General features: G+C 38.6%; 1 protein-coding gene across 2 annotated transcripts in view; it reads left to right on the top strand.

The window, feature by feature from the left end:
- The window catches only part of RANBP17 (RAN binding protein 17), a 330,708-nt gene that overhangs the window by 241,665 nt on the left and 68,468 nt on the right, over positions 1–20,575 (top strand). For both annotated transcript variants that reach the window (XM_042992442.1, XM_042992448.1), the window contains 3 exons: positions 3,363–3,426; positions 3,519–3,627; positions 16,099–16,202. In XM_042992442.1, the coding sequence (XP_042848376.1) occupies positions 3,363–3,426; positions 3,519–3,627; positions 16,099–16,202 (277 nt within the window). The remainder of the gene's footprint in view (positions 1–3,362; positions 3,427–3,518; positions 3,628–16,098; positions 16,203–20,575) is intronic.

Below are 20,575 nucleotides of genomic sequence, written 5' to 3'. Positions count from 1 at the left end.
TGATTTTAAAACAGAAATTGCTTCACACATTAACACTTCTGTAATAAGATATATAAACACCACAATTGGTGACATTTTAAAACACTCTTTCTTTCTCAGCACATAAAATGATGATGTTTTTTCTAACCAGTGGCATTTTAGGTGTGATGAAATGTAGATACTCAGTGAAGTCTGGCTACCATGAATTGAAGTCCTACTTGGTGTTGCCGTGCCCATCAGCTACTATAGTGTGTAGTACTCCAGGAACTGAAAAAACTAATTCATTCTCAGCTTGGTTTTCCTCTTCTTCAGAGGTACAGATTTTCAAAATTTCCAACCATCTGTAGGATATACCATTTCTTTTGACTTTTTCCTTCCTTTCTTTGTCATCCTAGCTGTCAGTAAGACCTTGTTCCCCTTCCTCAGTGTTTTCATAAGTCTATATGGAAACAAACAGAAATTTTCTAGGAATTGTGTTTAGTGAGTTGATATCAGCCAGGCTGTGGAGTCTGCTCAGTCCTGGATGTGATGAAGGTTCTTTAATAAATTGGTCCCTCCTAAAAGAACAGTTCCCCTGTTTTTTCTGGGACCTACTTCCAGTTTCCTTTGTATCTCAAGAAGCTAGTGATCTCTCTCAAATCACTGGCCTCTTTAAAATCAAATGGATATGATGTAACCTGATGAAAGCTTATGGTTTAGAGTCACGCTCTTACAGTTAGAGTCACACGTGTTCCATGTGTGACCTTCACGAAATTCTCTGACCCGCTACTGTAGACTCCTACTATTGGTCCTGTTACTGTCAGCCACCATTACTATGTTCACGGTTACGAGCTGTGTCGAGCAAGCCTCAGAAATCTAACCTAGTACTGCCACGGCACTAAAATGCTCCCACCCGGCTAAAGAGGTACAACTTATAAGAACCCTAGTCTCGTAGAGAAGAACAAGATGAAAGTAAAAAGATCGTAAAGATGATGTATCCATTTGCCCTTTAAAAGAAAAAAAAACATTATAGACTCTCTTAAGGGGTATAACTAGCTTTGAGTTGAATTCCTATAGAGGAATATAAATATTCAGATGAATTCTCATTTTTTTCTTAATTGAAAAAAAGTAAAAATTTATTCTTAATCATTTTTTTTTTTTTGCTTTTGAATGTAATTAAGAGGCAGTGAGGCTGGCCTTGATGCAAAGTGCACAGATGCAATTCTGTAGAAAATGTGTCTTTGGCAGATGAGATACTTCCTGTGAGTGTTCTGTTTATTGCTACCATAAATATTCCATTGTCAAAACACGACTTGCTGTTTATTAGTAGCACTGACAGGAAGATTCCTATTAATGGCAGCATTCTTATTACCCATAGACCCTGTCACTTTTAACTTTGCAATTCCAAGAGAATTGTATTTGGTAATTACTTAAGATATTTCCTAGTTTATTGATCCCCACCCCTGTTTAACTGAGTAAAGTTTGAATGGCAGTTCTTCTGCTCACAGATTCACACAGGAAAAATCATCAAATCTCACCCTTTTTTTTTTTTTAAGTTTATTTAGAGAGAAAGCCAGCATGAGTGGGGGAGGGGCAGAGAGAGAGGGAGAAGAGAGAGAATCCCAAGCAGGCTGTGCACCATCAGCACAAAGTCCAACGTGGGGCTCGAACTCATGAAACTGTCAGATCATGACCTGAGCCGAAACTGCAGAGTCGAACATTTAACCAACTGAGCCACCCAGGCACCCCTCAAATTTCATTTTTATATGCAGAGAAAAGTCTTTCTAGTTGTATTCTGATCTTCTTCATCTAAAGCAGAATTTCCTTAGATTTCTACTAACTGGTCTCATCGTTTCATAGAATTCAATAATTTTCTCTTCCTGGTTAGTCTCTTATGGGTCAGTCCTGATCTTGTTCCCCTTCAGCCTGCCAGAAAAACAGTGCATTGAGCACCCACTTGACAGCAGTGCGCTGAGGAAAATGCATAGGCGCAGCCCCTGCCCTTAGAAAGTTTACCGTCTGACATGAAGGTGAACCAAATATACATGCTTACTATGCAGCTGGGATGGTTGCTGTAGAGTCAGAGGGACTTGAATCTAAATTATACTGTTTGTCTTTTGGAAAGTTCTGTTTAATCTTTTCGAATCTGTTTCCTCATCAGAAAAATAGAAGTGATGCTACCTACCTCATGGGATTGTGAGAGTCAGCCCTGCAGGTAGCAAACATTCTGTACACGTTCGTTCTCTGCATCTTTGTGTCTTCCTCCCTGATTTATAATTGCCAAAGACATTTGCATCATATGATCCTCACGACAGGCCTGTGGGATAGCTTGGGTGATAGGTTTCACCCTTGCTTGTTGGAGAGGGAAACTAAGGCTCAGAGTGGCCGAGTACAGTACTCAGACTCAGAACCAGCTGGTTGGATGGGGTAGTCAAGCCAGAAGCCCAGCCTTCCTGACTCATGTTCAATGTCTTCTCTACTCTTACACCCACACCTGAGGGACTAAGTAAGAGAAGAGGGTGTTTGTATACTAAATAGACGTTCTTAGAACCACATCAGCCCTTCTTTGATGGCAGCATTAACCAGAATTATTTAGACCTTGTGATAATGTTTATGGTTTTTCCACTTTCTTCTCGTTCTGAGCTGAACTGTTCAGGTGAAAATGTGGTACAGTAGAAGGAACATGGCCTCTGTAGTCAAACCTCAGTTCAAATCTCAGCACTGTCAATCTATAGCTGTGTAATCTTGGGCAAGTAACTTAATTTCTCTGAACTTCTGTTTTCTTATCTATGAGTTAGAAATAAATAATATCGGACAGTGTAATTGTGAAGCTAGGTGAAATAACAAATATAAGGTGTCTTACACCTACTAGAAATGTCGGGCTTGTCCTTCAATACTTGGTGACATGCATCAGCTACATCTTTCTAAGCATTCTCATCTTCATCTAAAGCAGAATTTCCTTAGATTTCTACTAACTGGGCTCATTGTTTCTTAGAATTGAATAATTTTCTCTTTCTGGGTAGTCTATTATAGGTCTTTTATAATTATTTTTTATGAAATAATATTAAGTGAAGAGAAGTTCTCAAGTTATATCCAAAATGTAGAAAGGGTCAGTTTTAATTTTCTACTATCAAGGCTTTAATAGTAAAGAAGTTTTTGTCTTAATTATAAAATTCATTTTTCCTTTCCATAACTAGAATATGTATAAGATAGGAAAAGTAATTGCACTGGTTAATAATGGATTATCATTCTTAACAGAATGAAAGACATTTCTGTAGGAATGCTCTTTAGAAATAATATTGATTCTTCATAAATAGAAATTGATGCCATTATAGTCTTATTTTGTGATTGATTATCTATTGATAAAACAATTATATTTCCCCAGATTCCTTAACTCCTATTACCTATATCCTTTTAAAAAAACTTGTGAAGATAGATGCTGTGAAATTCATGCTAAAAAACCACACGGTAAGTCTTACTTCCTTTAATTAATGACTAGAAATTTCTGGGTAGTTTAGGTAAAGCATTAATAACTTTGGATACTCTTTTGCTTCCATTAGAGTGAACACTTCCCCTTCCTTGGCATCAGTGACAGTTACAGTCTCAGTGACTTCAGGTGCCGAACAACCTTCTACACGGCCCTCACTCGCCTTCTGATGGTAGACCTAGGTAAGGTCAAGAATTTAAGCCTGATTAATAAGGGCTCGATGACATACTTGGGCGAACAAAGGAGAATACTAGTGAGCACCACATTTAAGTTACTAGAATTTATCATCTTTGACAGTTTTCTACAACTCTCCATGATTTGAGCATCAAAAGACAAATCTTTGTATTTCAAGTGGTATTTTTCACTTCAAATAGGACCTGCATTAATTCTTTACTTCACAATGTATTTTCTGGGTATCCTTTGATCCATTACTTGTACTACTGTGAATCTAGGTAATAGTCTTAAATATGGAAGAGCTTTACACCAGTGATTTTCTTTGTAATGACACTTAATCTAGAAAAAAAATGGAAACAATGCAAATATCCAATAGTAGGGAATTGTACAATTATTGCACATCTACTTACTTGATGGAATAGTCTGTAGTCTTAAAATTGGGATTTGAAGATAATGCAATACATGAAATTTTGTAACATTAAGTGAAAAAACTAGGTGTTAAACTGTGTAAATGATATGAGCATGCCTAGGGTGGGTGGGGAATGCATCCAAAAAAGACTTAAATTCTTTTAAAATGTTAAATATTGTTTTGGGCTAACTATAGGTAGCTTTTTCTCATTCCAGATTATTTGACATTTTCTTTAAGGTATCACTTTTGTAATGGGAAAAAATATAACTTACTTAAAAATTTTTTTCATTGAAAAGCTGAAGTTAGCTAAATGTATCCACAGGTAGATAGTACCTTAGGATGGGCACTTAAGCCTCTATGGTGACCATGTTATTCTGGATTCCCATCCCCATCGCCCCCCAGCCGTGTTTGAATACTGCAGGTTAAATTAATCAGTTTATAGATACATGAAAGAGTTCAGTCAATGACAATATCATCCTTAAGATGATTACTGATCCTTAAGATCATCCTTAAGATATTACTGATGATATTTTTTTCATTCTTTCTCTTGCAGTATATTGATTGATCCATCAACTTAAATATGAATTTTTTTAAATATGATCTTACAAAAAGTGAAAGGATAAATAATTTTATTTTGCACATAAAAGACATTGCACCTTGTCGTATAAAGGTGACTAAATCCTTCTCTGTTCCACATCTGCATTATTTCCATGCATTTCAACAGAATAAATTACCAGAGAGACAAACAGCCAAAAGTTGAGAGAAATGCATCTAGGATGATTAAGGAGCTTGATGCGATTGATTTCTAAAGAAAGATTAAAAGAACCATGTATGTATAACTTGGCTAAGTGACAACTAGGGCTTGAGGCAAAGAGAACTGTCTATAAATATTTGAAGAGTGTAAACCAGGCATGCAAAACCCAATCATCTGCTACCTTAGGCAAGTGGGAGAGCTGAGTGACAGCTTTGCATACTGCACACTGGCCTGGGTTACCTCTTGGCTGCTGCATTGGAGCAAAGAGGAGCAGCCCAACTCTGTCATTGTTCTCAATGATCCTTTAGAGAGCACACTGTGCTGAGCTCTCAGGGCAAAACAGAGACCAGCCAGGTGTACAGGCCCCTGCCCTCAAGGAGCTTGCCCCCTTGCTTTCCTCCCAGTTGTCCCAGCATTAAAGAAGACTTTAAAACCCTTGTCTAGACTTAATCTATTTCCTAAAGACTTAAAAATGCTCCTTTACTGACCCTGTCCGACAGTGAAAGAGGTGGGGAGACAAAAGCTAAAGAGAACGAGGTAGAGGAGATTTCCTGGAAATAGGTTCATGTCACGCACATTTTCAAGACCTAGAAATGGAGTAGGTCAAGATCCTTTCTCACATAGTCAATGTAGACAAAAGAACCTTCCATAAATCCACAGTAGCTTAAACAGCAGGGTGGCACTGCCGACATTCACCGCCCCTCCCCCCACTTACCACTGCATTGATAATTGAGAGTCATGATGATGCCCAGAAAGACCCAGTGTTGCAGGCTGCCATCTTGAAGCCTACTTTTATTTAGTATCACTCAGTGTAAACTGTGAGGTATGAGAAGCTGAAGTAAAATATCTAAACTTGAATAACTAAAAGAGGATTTTATTAGGTTTCTCAGGATTAGATTCCTTTGCATTATCTAACTCATAACAATATAAAGTATAAATTGATATTTTCTTAGCTCGAAGTGTTTTTTAAAAGTAAATATCCTTTTAGATTGCAAGCACTTTTTAGACCTCAGGGGAAATAGAGACAGATTATGTGGAAGGGCCTGGTACGTGGTAGGTGTTGCGTACAAGTAAACTGAATCTGGCTATAGACAAAGTTAAAAACAATGGCAGCTACAGTCATGGAACTTTTACATTGTTTGAAAAGAAAGTCTTTATTAGTGGTTTTCACTTTTTAAAATAATTGAAGGTATATTATAAGCATCAAGGGATGATTTGTGGTATATATTACCCAGAGCTTCTGTTCCTTGTTAGGAATCAGAGTTGCTCTTCTTCCCAAAATACATATTGAGCTCCTTCAGGGCATGGACTTTGCCGTTTTCACGTTTTCTGGTACCAGTCTCCTATTGCTACATTGTAGGTGTTCAGTAAATATTTAGTGAATGAATGACACAAAAGTGTACCATAACCAAGATGCCATCATCATAGTTCCTGGAATCAGCAATTCCTGCCAGGTTCTGTCTGGGAGTAGCTTTGATCATTGGCCTCTCCACAACAAAACAATTCAAGTGGCTGATTACTTTCACAAGTGATCAACTACACTTGACCACTCTTGTGCTTGATTAGTCACTTGTTGCTCTCCTTTTTTTAAGTGTTACTACTTTATAGATGATCTTTTGATGAGTATTGCTGAGCACAGTTTTGTTATTTTTTATTTTTTTATTTTATTTTATAATTTATTATTTGAAGCCGTGTCTCACAAACTAGGTTGACTGGAACGTTGCTCCCAGACTTCCTATATATGTGGCTTCCTAGTTTTCTGTTGTATTCAGTGTCACGGAAACAAAGAAAACAGAGATGGTGCATTTGTCAAAAGAAGCACAGATCCATGTATTAAATGAAGTAAGTGAAAATATTAGGTAATGAGAATTCTTCTCAAATTAAAGAAAAAGTAGGGAAGGACTTTTTATACCACTGACTTTTTTTTTTTTTTTTTTTTGGTAAGAATCAAATTAACAAAAATAAAAAAAATTAAAAAACCAAAAAAAAAAACACACCTAACCAGCCTGCTTGCAAAGCAAGGGATGTAATTCTCAGACTGCAATGTAAAGCATATTCTTTCTAATTGAATCTTACAAACTAAGCTGAGTATGTTGTGTACGAGCCATGCACATTGGAGTGATTAGGAAAGGGGAAAGAAATTGGGTGTCACATTAATTGGTGTTTACTTTGAAATGCATTTTGGTTTCTCTTCAATAATTTGCACTTTGTATGAATTTAATTAGATGCTATGTGCCCCAGGTTGTATTTCAGATGAAAATGGGGGGGTTTTTTGGCAATAAACAGTTGTATCATTTTATCAAATTGCTCCTTGGCTACAGTAGACGAAATGTTCACTTGTATAAAGAACAGAACTGAAAGCATTTCATCATCAGAACGATGATCTTTCATGTTGGCAATGTATTTCTGTATTCTAAGAAATTATAAAAATTAATGCAAAACCTCCCTTCACAAGATAGCATACATACAGAAGAAAATGGGTGACCGGCCATATGTGCACACATGTTAGCCCTTCCAAGAATCACTTAAAGTTCCCTAGGTTATTTTTAAATTAACTTTGTCAATCTAATAAACTAAAGGAAAGATAATATTACCCAAGCCAGTAAATGGAGAACCTCCAGGGAGCTGTTCAGTATAAAATACTTGAATAAATAAAACCTTCTATTTTGTTTAATTTGAATAGAGGTGAATTCAGTTGACAAATATTGGCGAGGGGAAGTGTGGAAAAGAACTACAACAAGGCTCTTTGTTCTGTGGAGAACTAAATAGTATTCATTGCAAATTAAGTTTTTACCAACCACAAACTTAGAATTACTCAGTGCCACTAGAATCGTGTTTCCTTGGTGTCACTTACAGTTTCTTTTCCTCGGACGTTTTGTGATTGCACCTTATCTTGAACTACCCAAATGAGAAGCATGTTAATAGGATCCGAGTGAGAAATGCTTTCCTCAGACACTCAAACTCTAAGAAGCAGTCATATTTTGTAATGATCAAGGAATGCTAATATTAAAATGTTATTTATAGACATTACAAGATATTCTCCCTTTAGGGAGGAGCATGCCATACTATTCATCTACCTTTGTGGCCTTTAATAGATAATCAGCACCTGAAGATATTTCTAGCTTAAATTTGAGAAATCTTAAAAAGTAAATGACTTGAATAAAAAGGGAAGAGTACTCTAGAAATAACTACTAATGATAAAAGTAAAAATACATGGAGGAAGGAAACTTTCCTTTTCCTTATTAATAACTAACATTTGTTTACAAATTTATAGTCTGCAGACCACTCTCACATACATTATCCTACTTGATCCTCAAGAGCCCACGTGAAATAGGTATTATTGCACTGTTTATCTGTTAGAAAGTGGAGGTTCAGAAAGATTAAATGGCTTGCCCAAGGTCAGTCACAGTCCTATAACTTCTAGCCCTGTGACCACACATTCTCATTCAATTCGCTATTACTTCACCTTTCATATTCTCAATCAATTAGGAAAGGTAACTTTTTCTCTTTCCTTTTTATTTGAACTGTTTGGACTGAATGATTGATTTGAGGCTTGAGGGCAGTGAGAAGGGAGAAGGGATTACTTTCCGAGCTTCAATCAAATAAATAGATAAATTCACGTTTATTATTTGCCCTGTATAAGTATATTACAGTTCTCTGGTCAGTGAAAGTCAAATGTAGTTTTTAAGATTTGTTCTCATGTCTAATATTTGGCCAAAGCATGTTTATTCTCATGGATAAGAGAACATAGAGGTAGATGTCCCAGAAGGGTTTAGCAAGTGAGAAGCTTGATCAGAAATAACTAATGTTCTGATAGATAGGAAGAATACATCAATATATCACCTGTGTCCAGGACTTGGCAGAGACTATCTGGAAAACAGACTGGGGGGGGGGGGGGGCGGGACTGGGCAATAAGGGGTAAAGAAGCAGCTGGAAATACTTAGAATCTATAATGAGATAATTAAGACTAATTAGCCGGCCCTGTAGGCAGAAAGCAGCCCATTAAGTCCAGATCCAGTTTTAATAACTTACCTGGTTTTGAGGGTAGAGAGTCCAGAGCCCCCCCAGGGAATGAGATGCTTCAGGGATGCAACTTTTAGGTTAGGTTTCCTAGAAAAAGGAGTACAAGGGTCTGCATTGGGCAGTGTATTTTTCTTCTGAGAACTAAAATAAACATTCTGGTTCCCTAGGGAGAGGAATCAAAGGGAGCCTCAGTTTTCTCATCTATGAAATGGAGGTATCTATCTTAAAGAATTGTAATGTGCTTTAAATAAGACGAAGATGTGTGAAAAGGCCTGGAACAATTCCTGTCACAAAACAAGCACTCAGTATATATTAATTAAATAGAAATATTTATTGAATGTACAATTGGGGTCACTGACTGACACTGGAGCCTCAAAATGAGGTAAGTTCAGTCCCTCTAATACAGCTGCCTACTCCGCCTTCGGCACTTGGGCTGTTATCTTTCGACGGAAGCAAGAGCTGATGACACTTGCTGACAGATAGTCTAACAGCCCGCCCTACCTGAAGCCATAGTCCCAACAGAGACAGGTACAACTCCTAGGCTGTGTAGGGGGAAACTGAAATGAAAACTGAATTCTGGCCCAAGTTAGATCTAGCTAAGCACAATTCTCAAGGCTTATTCTAATAGAACTTGAGAGGTACTGTCCTAATGAAGCACTGGGGAACAGCACATGATGCAGGCCTAGGCCTGCAGAAGTCACTGGCTCTTTATATGCGACCTGTCAGTACTTGGTTTCAAATATATTGTTTTCTTCACCCGACTGCCTCTGCATCTCCTTGTTTGTCTCCCCTCTTAATTCTCTGTAGTTTGGAATAGAGCTTCATAACATTAGATCTGACCTTTACTAGCTATATTAGTTTCCGGTTACTCCTGTAACAAGTTACTGCAAATTTAACAGCATAAATATTACAGATTTATCATTTTACAACTCTGGAAGTCAGAAGTCCAAAATGGGTCTCAGTGGGCTAACATCAAGGTGTCAGCAGGGCAGTGTTCTTTTCTGGGGCTCTGGGGAAGAATCTGTTTCCTTGCCTTTTGCAGCTTAGAAGCCACCTGCTTTCCTTGGCTCATGACCCCCTTTCCCCAGCAACATCAGGTCAAGTCCTTCTCATGCTGCATCTCTCTGGTTTTCCTCGTTTGCTTTTCTCTAACACTTTCAAGGACCTTTGTGATTACCTTGGACTCCTGGATGATCTTCTATTTTAAAGGCAATTGATGAGCAACCTTAATTCCCCTTTGTTTATAACCTAACATATTCACAGATTCCAAGGATTAGGACATGGGCATCTTTGGAGTCCATTATTCCACTTACCATACTAAACTATCACTAATACGAAAGCATTTCACACAATAGTTATCATATGATAAATCCTTAGTAACTTAGTAACCACCATTTATTATTACCATAATTATTTTATTTGTACTATTTGCTTCTCCGTGGCTACTCTCCCAAGTCCCCAGTAATGCAGCTGCTATTTGCATTTGAATTTGAGGAAATGAGAAGATTCACTGTTCTGCATACATTTAATGGTGGGGGAAATTTTGTTGGTGGTGGTTTTTTTGTTGTTTTGGGATTTTTTCTTTTTTCTGAGACTCACCTACCATAAAATGCACCCTGTTAAAGTATACATACAGTTCAGTGGTATTTAGTATATTCATAATATTCACAAGGTTGTATAACCATCACCGTTAGCTAATTTTAGAATATTTTCATCACCCCAGAAAGAAGTCCTATATCTTAAAGTAGTCATCAGTTACTGCCCTTGGCCCCAGCCCCTGGTAACCACTAATCTACTTTCTGCCTCTATGGATTTGCCCATTCTAAAAATTTAATATAAATGGAATCACATAATATGTAGCCTTCTGTGTGTCTTCTTCCATGGAGCATAATGTTTTCAAGGCTCATTCATAGTTTAACATGTTTCCATACTCCATTCCTTTTTATGACTGACTGATATTCCATTATATGGCTAGGCCACAATTTGTTTATCCATTTATCAGTTGATTAACAGTTAGTTGGATTTTCACCTTTTGACTATTACAGTAATGCTAGTGTGAACATTTGTGTATAAGTTTTTGTGTGAGCGTATGCTTGGAATTTGCTTGAGTGTATACCCAGGAGTAAAATTGCGGAGTCAAATGGCAATTCTGTGTTTAACTTTTTTAGTAACTGCAGTGGCTGCATCATCTTATATTGGCTGTACCATTTTACATTCCCATCAAGCAAGGTCTTAAGTTATATAAAATAACAAATGAAGTGTCTTATAAATAAACTATCTGAGAGCCAACATACTGAAAAAGGTTACTATTTGTATTTTAATGTGACTTCTCTGAAAGAAAAAAAAAACTTGAAACTCATAAAATGCATAACTTTCTGAGGAATCAGATCCCCAGAAATCCAGTAGAGGGGATTAGCTTTGGGTTTTACCAGAAAGCTGAACAACTTATCATTTTTATCTATGCATGACTGAGAACTTAAACAGTGTTCTGTTACTATTGACTTTTCCCGATGCCAGTGAAAATATTAGTCTGCAAATTGGCACTTCACCTTCAAATCATACTGATTTCTGGGCCCCGGTCAGAAAGAAAGAGGAGCAACTTCAATTATTACTCATAAAACAATCACCTATACATTGGGCATGCTAAATATATGACTGCATACTTGAACATGAAGTTGTGTATGAGAGTGAACTCCTGTTTTTTCCTTTCATATCAGAAGCAGCAACTGATACCTCTAAGGGTAATACAAGTGAGGGAAAAAACCTCTAATGTTGTATGGAGTTGTTTGCATGACATAAAAATTCCAGCTTCAATGATACAGTATATCACCTTGTGTGTGGTAAGAGAGCAACAGTGCTATAACTGAAACAAATATTTCTGTAGAAGTCACGCACCAGTGTGTTCTAGTTGCCCACCTTAAGCTCAAAGGATTGCTGACGAATTCCTTTCTCCCCGCCAGAACCCAGATGATTGTTCTTCACCCTCTTCTAACCTTCTTGCAGCTCTAAACTCAAGATTCTGTGCCCCTGACTTCACTGCCCACCTCTGGTACCTTCCACCCCGCTAGAGACAGGGGGGAAGAACATGAGATTGGAAGTAAACCTGACCTAATTGTGGCTTGTAGCCCACTGACATTTAGGAGCCCACGATGTTGGGCAAGCCACTTAACTCCTTTGAGCCTCTCTGTTCACTTGCAAAATGAAGGAAATCATCTTACAGCTCCGTAGGATTGTTGGGACCATTCGTGACTTGCAGCAGTGCTTTGAACCTAGGGACAGCTCCATGGGTGTTCAGTAAATCAAGTATCAAACTCATTGCCTTCACATAGTAAGCACTCAGGAAATAACTATTGTTAGTCACTACACGACTATTTCTTGAATGCCAGACACTATTCTAGGCACTGGGATATAGTCATGATCAAAACAGATGAAGTTCCCTCACCAAGGAGCTTACATCGTCATAGGGAAGACCATGAATTAACATATGTGAATATACGGCCCAGTCACAGGAAGTCCCATAAGAACAATAAAGTAGGTTATGGGAGTGGAAAGTGGTTGGGGGTCTGGGGCAAGTTTTGCGGTAACGTTTTAGGCAGAGTGGTCAGGGAGGGTCTCTCTGAGGACATGACATTTAACTAGAATTTCTGTTCCCATCCCTGTCTTCAGTATTTGCTCTTTGACTTCTCCCTGCACATTTTGGTGGCTTGTCTTCTATGCTCTTGATTTCCCTATAGCCTCAAACTTGGATTGAGAAAAGAGAGGAGTCAGGAAGGTTTTTGATCTGTGGCTCCATGTATTAAGTGAAGGGCTGAATGGTAAAGTCCTGAATTTGTCTTTGTGCTGATTAAATATCTATACCTTGGGAAAGCTTTGCTCCCTAAAGAAGGGTATTGGGGGGACAACCTGGCGATCACACTTTATTTGATTACTGCAATTGCCTAAGTCCATATAAAACTCAGAACAGCAAAAATATTAACGTCTGTCATTTATCCAAAACCAGAGTGCTAACAAGTAGCAGAGCCAAGATTCGAGCTTAGAACCTTCAAACATCCACTCTTTCCTGTACCCTTCTCTGCCTGCAGTGATCATCATCACTGTTGTTATTAGTAATTCCACATTTAGAAAATACTTTATCTTAGAAGAGTAAGATTACATAGTTCAAATGTAAGGTGTATTTAAATAGACATCAATATATATTACACTATACATAAATAATAACATTATTAAATATAATGTATATTTAAATTCACCTTTATTGAGCAACTACTTTTCATTCAGATACAGCATTTCCCTCATATATGCCAGGCACTGTTCTAGGTGCTAATACTATAATCCTAGCGCTACCACTACTATTTATTGAGCATCTTCTATTTTTTTCTGTGTTAGAACTTGTGATATTCACAACGATATGTATTTTAGCCGTGTTTTGTAGATGGGAAACCTGAGACTCAGAGTGATTAGTGAATATCCAAAGTTCAACAGTAAGTGGTGGAGGCAGATGCTGGGTCTGTTTATTGCTGAGCCTTAATGCCTGCATTGTTCTCCTTCACCGAGAAATGCAAAGGTGCGCAGTCTCAGCTCTCCAGAAGCAAAGCCAAAGATGCTATCAGTGTAGGCTGACAGATCTAGTAATTCACATACACACGTTATAAGTTGTATTTCCTTTCATCCCCACAGTACCCCTCATCAAATGGCGGTAGTGGTGGCATGATGTCAGGTGGTAGTGTTACTAGCTAGATGCCAGAATACCTGCAGTCAGAGGCAGACTGATCACGGCTACTTGTTGTCAGGAGTCAGCCAAAATGCTGTGGGAACCCAGTGGGCGATGTGGGAATGCTTGAGGTGGGGCCTGAGAGAGTACTTGGAGGTGAGCTTCGCTCAGATTGGGAAAGCTTGTTTTTGAGCTGGGCTCTGAAAAGTAAGACTGCCTGGAAAGGTCTCTAATGTGATCACCAGTTACCAGAGGATGTAGTTAAGGGAAATAGCTTGGTCACATAGCCAGTTGACAGAGCAGGGATCATCATTTGGTCAGCCTGACCCTTCAGCTCGAAACCTAACCCTTGTTTAGAATAGCATACCAGGGGGGCGCCTGGGTGGCTCAGTCGGTTAAGCGGCCGACTTCGGCTCAGGTCATGATCTCGCGGTCCGTGAGTTCGAGCCCCGCGTCGGGCTCTGTGCTGACAGCTCAGAGCCCAGAGCCTGTTTCAGATTCTGTGTCTCCCTCTCTCCTTGCCCCTCCCCTGCTCATGCTCTGTCTCTCTCTGTCTCAAAAATAAATAAACGTTAAAAAAAAAAAAATTAGAATAGCATACCAGGAAAGTCTCATTGGCCTTTCAGTATCCCTTTGTGAACAAAGTTAAGTCTGTGATTCTTTTGGGTTCTGGAGACAAAGTGCATAAGGTTCATGGGGAAAAGAAGTAACAAAAGATCAGGGTCAGCCAGATCGGCCACTCCTTGAGAGTCAAAAGATCCTGGTTGTGCCATGGACCTTCTGTGTTATGTGGCCTTGGACCTCAGTTTCCTTATCTGTAGAATGATGTATATAGGCCAGTGTTTCTCAAATATCTGCATGCATCTGAATCACCTGGAAGACTTCTTAAAACCAATTGCTAGACCCCCCACCCCCAGAGTCCCTGATTCAGTAGATCTGGGGTGGGACCCAGGAATTTATAACTGATAAAGTCCCAAGTGGTTCTGATGCTGCTATGCCAGGGACCAAACTTGAGAACCACTGATCTCTGAGCTCTCATTGCCTCTGTGAGCCTCTGTTTAAAAAGTGATAGCATCAAAGTCAGCAGGTCTGGACCATAGAGTTCCACCTCCGACTAGGTAAACTACTTTGAGCAAGGCACTTAACCTTTCTCTGCCTGTGTCTGTATCAGTAAAGTGGGAGACTCGCAATTCTCAGTGGCATAGGAGAGAGGAGAGAATCAACTCTCTCATTTAAGAGCAACCCGTTATGAAAAGAATACTCTATAAATTGTCAGTTATGTAGCCAAGATACGGAAGCAACCTAAGTGTCCATCGATACCCAAATGGATAAGGAAGATGTGGTGCACGTACACACACACACACACACACACACACACACACACACACACACTGAAATATTATGTAGCCACAAAAGAGGATGAGATCTTGCCATTTGCAACAACATAGATGGACCTAGAAGGTGTTAAGCCAAGTGAAATAAGTCAGACAGAGAAAGACAAACACCATATGATTTTATTCATAGGTAGAATGTAAAAAAAAAAAAATGAATACACAAGCAAAAAGCAGAATCAGACTGTAAATACAGAGCAACAAACTAATGGTTACCAGAAGGAAGGGAGGTGAGGGAATGGCAAAACAGGTGAAGGGGAGAGGGAGATACAGGCTTCCAATTCTGGAATAAGTCGTGGGAATAAAAGGCACAGCATAGAGAATATAGTCAATGATATTGGAATAGGGCTGTATGGTGACAGATTGTAGCTACACTTGTGGTGAGCAGAGCATAACTAGAGGTTGAATCACTATGTTGTATACCTGAAACTAATGTAACATTGTGTCAACTACACTCACATATAAATGTTTTCAATAAAAAATAGTCATTTGTGCGTATCCCATGTTTAAGGTAAAGATTCTGCTCTGATAGAATATTTGAGGAAACTGGGTCTACCTTCCAAGTGAAAGAAACAACAGAAAATGTCTCCTTTCCATGAAGAAAAGGAACCTTAGTGCAAGAGGAAGTGTGCCCATGGAGAATGTACTTAAAATCCAAATGACCCATGAGGGACCCCATCTTATTTGGCAGATAAAAGTTTCCCTGCTATCTATTTAACAAATTAATAAAAAAAAGAACATAAATAAAAGGGAATAATAACTTAGAGCTATCTGGGCACCTGAGTCTATGAGCCCTTTAGGGCCTTGGCACCTAAAGAGGAGGGGAAAAAAAGATCCTTGTCTCTGAGGCTTTGAAAGTGCCTTTCCTTGAGGCATTGGGGAAGCTCTGGGGGCACTAAGAACTGAAGGGCTGAGTGCCTGGGGCATGAGTCTGTTTGATCCAATAAAGAGCCAGGAAAAAAAAAATGGCTGGTAAGTAATTTTGCTATTTCATTTTGCTGCAAAAGAGAAGGCAAAACACCAGAATATTCAATGAGCCAAACAAAGTACAAATGTGCCATGAGTATGAATGCAGGCTGCCCCCTTCCCAGGGAACATTTCTAAGCCCGAATGAAGCACTCACTCACCGCTGAGGCTAACGTACAATAGCATGCATTTTAAACCACGGTGACCCTTTTGTTTTTCTGATAGGCGAAGATGAAGACGAATTTGAGAATTTCATGCTGCCTCTTACAGTCTCTTTTGAAACGGTATTACAAATATTCAACAACAACTTTAAACAAGAAGATGTAAAGGTGGGTTTGTTCCCAAACATGGTGAGAGATGATTTTGCTCATTCTAAGATATCCAGATCCACAAAAAGGTTCTGCGTTATCTGTATGTGCTCTGTGCCTCATCGGTCTTGCTTTCTCAGTCGCCATGTGTCTTTGAGTTGTACTTTTCCTACCAGTACTTTTTTATTTTCTTCCACAAACTGACTTTGAGGCCAGTGAGTGATTTTGGACACTTGATGATTGGATGATTTCTCCCTCGTGGCAGTTAGTATCTTTAAAAGAACTCTTCTTGTGGGTACCCCACTTTAAACGCCCCTATTCCGGCACCCACCCTGCACTATATGTTTCAGCATATTTATATGGAGGAATGCGCAAACATGCACATGCTAAAACACTACATCTCTAAATATGTTTTTAAACAAGAATTTATATAAATCAAGACTTTATTAAATGGCTAGGCATATATGTATAAATAGGAGCTGGTCTTGAAGTATTGCGTTCTTAAACTGAGCAAAGTGATTAGGATAACTGATAGCTAAATAAGGTTTTTATGCGCCTGTGGGAGCCGTATTAGGATTGATTTGACAAGTCTGTTCAGCTGTGGCAGCAGTCACACTATCCAAGACAACATTATGTTTTATTAGTAAAATCCTTAAATGTAGCAAGCGATTTGTGACAAAACAGCCCCAGATTTTAATGCGGGGGGTGGGAAACACAAGATCTGCAAAACAGGAATAGCATCGTCTAAAACCATAATGCATCTGGGCTCTATTAAACAGATTGACACTGATTATTATTTTTAAAAGACTAATAAATGTACTCCAGAGAAGGTGGGCACCTCTGTTAGTGATGCTTGAGTCCTATTTTATTGTTATTTGAAATAAGTTGAAAACATTAACCATCATTTTGCTTGGTTTCTCTTCTCTCTACAAAAAAAAAAAAAAAAAAAAAAAAAAACTTAGCTCTGAGAAGCCAGATAGTAAAACAATAGCCTTTGATGGTTATTTTACTGTAATCCTTCTACCAAAAAAATAATTAGCCAAATGCTATACCTCTTAATTTGAAATAGACTTTTTTGAAATGAATGTTTATCAACATGCAATAGTCACAGAATTTTAAAACCAAAAAGGATCCTAGAGATTTTCTTTGTGTTCATAATCTTGCTAAAATTCTTCACCAGACTTTCTATTCAGGTTAGCTATGTTTTTGAGATGTCTTCCAAATGTGTTTAAGGGCCAACAAAATCTTTGCAGCTTTGAGGTGGCTCTGGGTGCCCTTTATATCAGACAGAAGCAGTGAGGTTGAAAAACACCATCTTTCTAAAAATTACATTTGTCTCATTTGAAGATTTCATTATACTCCAAGCCCATTTTGATGTAATCCCATCTAGTTTGATAGAAACCATCTTCCTAGAGTCATTTTTAATGGAGTTCCAGTGATATATCCCTAAACCAGCAAGTTCTTAACGACCCTGGAAAGTGACTGCTTGATTACACTTTAACGGTATTTGCAAATAAAATCACAAGTAATTAAGGGGAAATCTCCAGGCTTTTGAGCAAGTTTGATGCATGATAACTGCCTGATTCAGCTTCATCTAGAGTAATGCTGTGTAGGCAACAGCTACTGAGATCAATAGCAACGTAATGATAGTGGCAGAATTAAGTGAGTAACCTGAGAACTGTGCCTCAGAATGCATGCAGCTGCCACGAACCAGGGCCACACAGTGCACTCCGTGCTTCCGTCCTAAATGTTCATCAAAAGACGCCCTGCAGGAAAATGGAGTTAGATGCTCTTTATTGCTGATCGTGTCTCTTGCCACATTTATCAGGGAAATTGGATTAGCAGTTGGCAGCTGCAGGTAGACAAGATTCTGCAGTGATTAAATATGCAGCTTGGCTGCATTTGTTGTGACAGACCTTTAGTAAATTCTACTGTAAGCACCATCTGTCTAATTTGTATAAAGAAAACTTGGTGCTGTAAGCTACCGATAAAGAACTAAATCTGTTGCTTTATCATAAACAAAACTTTTGCACTAAATGCTTTTAAATGTAATTTATTAGGTTAAGGCTATTTTTCTATCACGATGAATAAATAATACATGCAAAAGTGCTTTCAGGTACTTCATTTTGCAAGTACTAGAGATAAAAACAGTTCTGTTTTGTTCTTCAATAAAGTATTTAGTATTCCAATCCACAGGAGGTGATGCTGTTAAAATATCTCTATGAAAATGCCGCAGGACTGCCAAATTCATTTAATTTGCAACCCTTACCAGGATTTTCTAACTCCCTATTTATAGATATTTTTCATATGCGGATTTCAGGATGAATGTAAACAGTGAGGACCTGTGTTGCCAAATTGAAAAATGGTTGCAAGGGGTAGAAATGCTGCAAAACTCTTAAATTTATAGCTTTGTGTTCTTACTTAGTCCTAATAAAATTGAAGAGAACATTGAATTTTTTGTCTTGGGTTTTTCTCTTCACAGCAAAGGGAGAAAAGAAAGAAAATGCTGTGACAAATCCTGGCTCCGAAGCATTAGTTCGAAATATATGTCCCCCCCCCCATAATTGTATCCATAGTAAAATATAGTCCAGTACTCCCTTGACTCATGCATCATTTTTGATTTGGCCATGACGTCATCGATTTTAAGGAAAATGAATGAAAACTTCTCAGAGGAAGAGGAGCAGTTAAATAGGAACCTGCTATCTTTAGTCCCTTCGTAAAAACTCCACAATGTTAAATTATTTAAAATCCTTGATTTTCAGCATGCGCACATTAAAAGTTTTCGCACTAAGTGCCAAATGTTGCAAACAGCACTTTAACAGAATGATTTTGCTTTGATCCCTGTAGCAGTTCCTGAATAATTTATCACAGGTTATTGCCTTAATTCTGGAGAGGGATAGAGCAATAAAGGCAGATGAAAACACTCCAGTTGAAACACCTTGGGGCCTGCTCATTCCTCTGACACGGCTCTTTTGTTGGAACTATTTAGAGGTTATTAAGATGTGTCTCCAGAATTAAGAGTATGCTGTAAGGATGAAGACAGCCATCTTAATTCTAAAGACAAAGCACAATGACCCTTCACCTTCTTTTTCTTTGTTGTTATTATATAGTAGAATTATGAGGATAATATTATAGCTGCCCCCAGTAGTGCCACTACAGTAAAGGGTCTGTCAGACTTTCCATTAGAAACCCTGTTTTGGGGGTCAGGGTGGAAGGAGCCGCGTTTCAGCCGTTTCCCAGCCCATTCGTCTCACGCTTGGTACACAGACAACTGTTCGCCATGCAGCCCGCTGAAGCACGGAGCGGCTTCTCCTGGAGCTACCCGCAGGGAATCCTTGGGATTACATACCCCAGACCTCCCCAGCTCCCCAAAACAGCCTCACTGAAAATATAGGGAGCTCTCACTTTTCAGATCAATCAAGTGTTGACCAACGGCAGCTGTCGTGTAGGACAAAGGCAACTTTTGAAATAAACCCCTTTGTACTCTTTTAAATGAGATGGTGAATTGTGGCTCCTCCTTCCCTAAATTTCAATCAGACCGCCACTTGTTCTCTGAGATCGTTCAGCAGTCTGGTTGAACTTCTGGGGAGCAGTTGTCCTGTCTAATACCAGAGCTGGCTATGTTTTGGCTACCAAGAAAGTACTCCTTTAGTGTTGTTTGAGTATCTGTGTAGGTTGTTTCAGTACTCTTGCTGCCTTAAGATAAAAGAGGTTGTTTGAGCCGAAGCATCTGTTTCTTACTCACATTAACACTGTATTTTCCTGTCCAGTTGCATCTACTGAAAAGATACATTTACTTGTTATGTTGTCATGTGCTTCCTCTGCTCTGTAGTAACATTTTCTAAAATTAAACCTTGATATAATTTCATAGATTCAGGTCACTTAGAGCACTTTTATTAACTTGGCATCTTTTAAGGAAGAAAAAGCTGTGATAGAATAGAATGTCAACCTTTTTGTGTAATGAAGATAGTCTAAGATATTTTAAGAGTCCCTCGCACTAAGCATGAAGAAAGTAAAACTCATGGTTCCTGTCGACTAATTTAGAGCTGAATGGTGGGTGCCTTACGTACATGTGGAAACTTAATATTATTTGAAGAGTAGCCCGTAACCTCTAAGTATATGTAAAAACATACCGAAAGCCCACTGTCATAGAAAGACTGCAGAGCTATAAATACTCAAAATAGAACTGTTCAAAGAAGCTGTCTTAGAAGACGTATTTTGTTCTTGAGGTTGTGAGAAACGTGGAAAGCTGCAAAAGAGGGGAACAAGTTCCAGGTGGTGAAAAAAAGGTTACATAAAAGGCAAAATGGCTTTTTTAGAAAAATAGCAGGTCACATGAGAGAACTATAAGGTGTGATCGGATTCTAAAATAAAAGGACTAGTGACATTACGAG

This window comes from Panthera tigris, chromosome A1 (assembly GCF_018350195.1).
Source record: "Panthera tigris isolate Pti1 chromosome A1, P.tigris_Pti1_mat1.1, whole genome shotgun sequence".
NCBI lineage: Eukaryota > Metazoa > Chordata > Mammalia > Carnivora > Felidae > Panthera > Panthera tigris.
Note: the sequence above shows the minus strand (reverse complement) of the source record. Positions and strands in the feature narration are given on the sequence as shown.